The sequence below is a fragment of the Mus caroli genome, unplaced genomic scaffold (genome assembly GCF_978045245.1).
Source record: "Mus caroli unplaced genomic scaffold, Mus_caroli_1 scaffold_6, whole genome shotgun sequence".
In the NCBI taxonomy this organism is placed as follows: domain Eukaryota; kingdom Metazoa; phylum Chordata; class Mammalia; order Rodentia; family Muridae; genus Mus; species Mus caroli.
In genome coordinates, this window is record NW_028227261.1 from 42,722,262 (window position 1) to 42,728,261 (window position 6,000).

The 6,000-nt window shown below is 35.7% G+C and overlaps 1 protein-coding gene across 1 annotated transcript in view; it reads left to right on the forward strand.

Moving 5' to 3' along the window:
- The window catches only part of LOC110287638 (selection and upkeep of intraepithelial T-cells protein 6-like), a 32,286-nt gene extending 26,882 nt beyond the window's left edge, over positions 1–5,404 (forward strand). The window contains exons 2-3 of the mRNA XM_021154201.2: positions 3,172–3,519; positions 5,055–5,404. Of these exons, the coding sequence (XP_021009860.2) occupies positions 3,172–3,519; positions 5,055–5,404 (698 nt within the window). The remainder of the gene's footprint in view (positions 1–3,171; positions 3,520–5,054) is intronic.
- The last annotated feature ends 596 nt before the right edge of the window (positions 5,405–6,000 follow it).

Consider the following 6,000-nt stretch of genomic DNA (forward strand, 5'->3'; position numbering starts at 1 on the left):
CTGACTTCCAGACTGCAGTATACTTCTCCCACAAGTACCTGAATTGGACTGTAACCTTACCATTGGCCACCTAGCTCTCTCTAGTGTGCTATAATCTAGCTGTCATTAGGAGAAACCACAGCTAGTATACCATGAGGTTGTACTATGAGAGAGCACATTTTTTAAAAAATTCATTATTTTACTCATTTACATTCCCGATTTGACCCCCATCTCCTGCTCCCCCATCCCAGAGATCTTCAACCCACCCACCTCTCCTTTGCCTTTGCGAGGGTGATTCTTCACTCCCCACCACCCAATAAGAACTTCTTAAAAGAGACAGACACCTTTCACATTTACATTTTCTTCTGCTTTCTGGCTCTGGTTAGAAAATCTGCTAAACAACCACTTTTACCAGGCTTATTTCCAGCAAGGCTACTGGGAAGTATTTCTCCTTTGGGGCACTCCTGAAGCTCTGGTTTGCTCTCAATCTTTTTTTTTAATAGTTTATTATTTTATACTCCATATTTTATTTCCCCTGCCTCCTGTTTACCCTCCAACTGTTCCAGATCTCTTACCTCCTCCTCACCTGCTGCTGCCTCCTCACCTGCTGTCTTCATGTGGATGTCCACCCCACCCCACCTGTCCTCTGAACTCCCTTGGGCCTCCAATATTGTAAGGGTTATATACATCCTCTCTGAATGAACTTGGACCAGGCAGTCCTCTACTGTATGGGTGTTGGGGGCCTCATATCAGCTGGTGTATGCTGCCTGGTTGGTGGTTCAGTTTTTGAGAGATCTTGGGATCTGGAAGATTAATTGAGACTGCTGGTCTTCCTACAAGATATCTGCATCCGACTCTTTCAGCTGCTTGTTGGGTCTTCCAGAGTGTGATCTTGCTAGGTCTTTTTTTGTGAGTGCTCCATATTCTCCATAATAGTGTCATATCCTGGGACCTTCCCTTGAGCTGGATCCCACTTTTGGCCTTTTGCTGTACCTTCTTTTCCTCAGGCTCTTCTCCATTTCCCTCCCTGTAATTTTTTTCAGACAGGAACAATTATGGGTCAGAGTTATGACTGTGGGATATCCCCACTCTCAGAAACCAGGCCTCCTGTCTGACTATCCTGACTCCACACCTTTCACTAGGGTCTTCTTAGGTGCTAAGTTTGGATAGCATGACTATTACAATTGATATTACCTATAAAATGTGTGTTTTTCCTCCCTACTGCAAGCTCCTAGAAATAATGACTTTGAGATTCAACATATATTTAAAAAGACTTTTAAATTAAACAGTTAACTTTTGTTTATTATCCAACAATCTCTTAACTAAGTATCTCTGGTACTCTAATCTGAGTTCTGCCATGTTCTTTAACTTAGAGCATGCTCTTTAACTCTCTCATGCTTCTTTCCTCCTGCATGTTCCAGGGGAAATCATCCAGTGCTTGACTAAATCCTAGAATCTTTCTTCCTACCAGAACTCCCTCCATCTCTTTTTTGCCTCAGCTATCAGTCAATCAGTCTTTATTAACTAGTGATTAACAACCAGTACAAAAGAGATTCTCTCTACACTCAAGTTTCTCACTTTCTGCATATGTTCTGGGTCTCTGTTCATTTTCCACTATTGAAAAAGTAACTTCTCTAGCAACGGATAAGCTAACCACTGATCTACAGGTAGCAATATGTTATTAGGAGTCATTTTATTACTATGGTCCTTTAATAGAATATTAGTATTATGGTTTTCCCTATGACCATGACTCATCTGACCTCAGTTTCTTGACCACTTCAGGGGTTTCAGGTATTTTTTCTCATGAAATAGGCTTTAAGTCCCATCAAAATTGGTTGGTTGGCCCCCTAATATTTATATTGCTATGGTATTAATTTGTTTGCTAACTTATATTTCCTTGTATGAATGTAAGAGTTTTTTTTCACTCACTTATGGAATTTTCACTCACTTTTTTCACTCACTTATGTGTATTTTGATTTCTTCCAATTTTTAGCAACTGTGAATAAGGATGATATTGATATTTGTGCACATATTTTAATAAAGATGTACTCTTCAGATTATTTGCACTGCATTTAAAGTTATGTCTGTGTGGATAAACTATAGTAAGCTCAATCTGGCACTGTTAGAAACTTCCAAACTATCTTCCATAATACCTGTATCATTCTGCTTTGCTACCACCAATATATAACAGTTGTCTTGTTTTCATCAAGTGCCACTACTTTTTGTTGCCAGTGGTTTGTATTTCAGCTATTCTAATAATAGGTTGATAGTTTACTGTTACTTTGATTTGAAATATTCTAATGGCACAATATTGAGCTATCTTGCATCACTATTTACTGTAGAATTCAGGTTCTGCCCTGCTCTATTTAACTCTATATCATGAGGAACAAGAATTTTAAAGCTGAGTATTGCCCTGAGTGACTCAGTTTTATAGTACAGCACTTTGCCAAATTTTGAGTGTACATCCTGCTTTGGAATAACTGTATACATCTGTACAACTAACCATCTTCACCAGTACAGTATGAATCATGAGGAACAAAATTACATACAAGTTAATAAAACATTCAACAAAGGACACATATGAAGTTATCAGGGTAGATCAGGAGCACATGGGTACATGGCTATATCATGAATATATTATCAGTCTCTGGTCAATTATTGAACCTCTAAGAGCAATGGAGGTCATGGCCCCATCATCTATATAACTAAAAGAGTGAGGATTTAACACAAAGGGGTAACAAGACCTGCCACATACTCATCTACAATCATTGTGTATATATTTCAAGACTCATGAGATATGGACTCTTTAATGTATATGAAGCTTCAATTCATCAAAATCTCTAATACATGACATGGCCTACTGCTGCCATTTTCTCTGCTACTATCTTGCTCATTACCTTGATATGCCTTGAGTCTAGCCCCTCTTGAAGTGGTTCAGCACTTGCAGCAATTTCTGAAAAACTTCTCTAACCATTTGTAGTAACACTTTCTACTTATGATCAACTATGTAAATTATCACTAAGATACATCCAGAATAAACAAAGTGATCTTAAGTGGACTGAGTATATGTGATTGTTTGAGAGAGAGGGAGAGAGGACAGAGAAGGGATCATCAGAGAATAATTTCAACAAGAGGTCTGAACATGTTTACTCATTCTCATCCTTGTCTTTTTATTATTGTAATCCTCCACAGAACAATTCACTGTGAATGGCTTAGAGAGTCCAGTCTTGGTTCCATTGGGTGGAAACCTAGAACTCAGTTGTCAGTTGTCTCCACCACAACAAGCAAAGCACATGGAAATTCGCTGGTTCAAGAATCGCTATTCAGAGCCAGTATACCTGTATAGGAATGGTAAAGACCTTCCTGGAGAAATTGTCTACAAGTATGTAGAAAGAACTGAACTCCTGAAAGATGACATTGGGAAAGGGAAAGTAACCCTCAAGATCTTTAAAGTAACTACTGTTGACAGTGGGTCCTACCACTGCTTCTTCAAAGATGACAAATTCTATGAAGAGCATATCATAGACGTCAAGGTCACAGGTAGGCATGGATCCCTCTGCAACTGCTGTGTACCCATGATTCAAAACGTATATAGTATTGAATAGATGGAAAATTCTTAGTGTTTAACTCTTATTGCATGGATTGACTAACAAGATGATCTCTATGCATCTAATTTTTAAATTGGATGTTATGGAAGATCAAAAATGAAAATTACTTCAATGTAGAGAAGTTAGTTATACCAGGAAAGACTTTCTTGTTATATCTAAACACACTGTTAGATTTCAACATCTTATCAGATACTATTTGGATTATTTTCCCTAACCTTTCAAATGTTTATGACAACACTTTAGTATTTTCCAGATGAACTGAATTTAAAAAATATGTTTTTCACTAAAAAAATAAAAATAAAATAAAATACTGGGAGTGTAAAGAGCTGGGAAAGATATAGTTAGAGGTGAAGAAGGGAAATTATCAGAATATATTGTATAAAAATTTCATTAATGTAAAAAATAATAATCTGCTTACTGAAATAGATTTTTTCATTTGTGTCCAAATCAATTTACTGACTGCTCATTGCCAATTAATTTTTGTAAATCTAAATTTTTTACTGCAAGTTTCCCTCTCCTCAAATATAATGCTATCTGTGAAGTATGTATTCATTTTATATTCCTTTACTAGCTCTGAAATATTCTAAAGGAAAAAAGAGGTGGAGGTAAAGTGGAAGGTTTAAAGGAAACTGAAGAAATCCATACCCATGTGCCCATATATATAGCATTCTGTACCCAGATGATTAATCTTTATTTGCTATCATGTAATAAAGGAACACAATATAGCCCACTGCCATGTTTAGTAGTCATAGGTAGCAAAGAGCTACTATGTTAGCCCAGATAGAAAAATTGTTTTTTATTCCAGAGATATTTTACTAGACAGATCAGTTTTGATATAGTGCCTTAAATCTCCATAAAATTCTTTGCCAATATAGATCACAAATTTATATCTCTGAAACTATCCTGAAAATTTCAGACATGTTCAGCTTTTCTAAATTAATATAAACTTTACATAGCATTAATGTATTAACTCTTTTATATGAAACACATTTTATAAAATTACATATGAGTAAAATACATATAGTTTTAACTAAAGTCACTCCATGGTGTTTAAAATAAAACTCATTTTTATAATCTACTGACAATGCTAAAACAAAAACATTAAATTCTAACTTGTATGAGGTTCATATATTTATTTCTGTTTATCATAAACAAAAAACCAAGCTTCACTTCTATTACTTAGTAAAAAATTTAAAAAAAATTACTAAAATAAATGAAAAACCAAGTGAAAGTGATCTTTTCAAAGCTGACTTAATTTGGACATGATGCTGATGGCATCGTATATCCTTCCCATCTAACTCTTGTTATTATCACAAGCATCTTATGGAAAACAGAGTCCTGTAGCCTTTTCACTATTTATTTATCTTTTGAAACTGGGATTAAAATTGAAAAGAACATTTATTATTTTACCATGTCCTATTCCATGTATACCTAACATTAGTATTTTCCTGTTTTGTTTTCAACCAGCTACAAGCTCAGACATACAGATTCTTATGAATCCCCCAAATATCACAGGTGTGAGGTTGGAGTGTCATTCAGGAGGTTGGTTCCCAAAGCCTCGCATGGAATGGAGAGACAGCAAAGGAGAGTACATTCCAGCTACATCAAAATTCCATTCACAGGATGAAAATGAAGTTTTCAACATGACAATGGACCTTTTTATTAAATCCAACTCCCACTGGAGTGCAACCTGTTATATTCAAAACTTTGTAACTCACCAAGAAGAAAGCATAAGTATTGTCCTACCAGGTAAAATGTGCATTCTTTCTTCACTAACTGCCACTCTCACACATACTTGCTATTCTATTACATCTTGACTTGGTTTCTAAAGACTTATTTTTTCTTGGCCTTACTCATTACTTAGTTTAGTATCTCTTACTTTCTTTGATATATTTATTTTATCACTCTTTATCCTTCACTATTGTAGATCCTATTTCTTTCACTATTATAAAATATCATGATCATAAACAAGTTGGGGTGGGAGAAGAGTCTATTTGGATTATACTGCTAAATAATAGTCCATCACCAAAGGAAGATAGAATGGGAGCTTAAAATCAGAATTTGTATGCAGGAAGTGAAATTGAAACCACAGAGAAACACTGCTCTCTGGCATTGTATCCCTGGTTTTCACAGCTTCTCAAAGATGGCAACAGCCACCCCTGATGGGATGTGCTTACCATATTCATCATTTATCAAGCGATGGGAACAAATGAATCTGATAAAGACAACTACTCAATTAAGGTTTCTTCTTCCCAGATGACTCTAGTTAGGTTCAAGTCAACAAAACTGTGATATTGACATTGAAGTTTTTAAGGCACAAACTTTGACATCTTACTCTCTTCTGTTTCCTTTTATCTCACAGCTTAAATACCATCAGTACTCTAAGAGTTCTAAAAGTTATATCTTCTCTCAC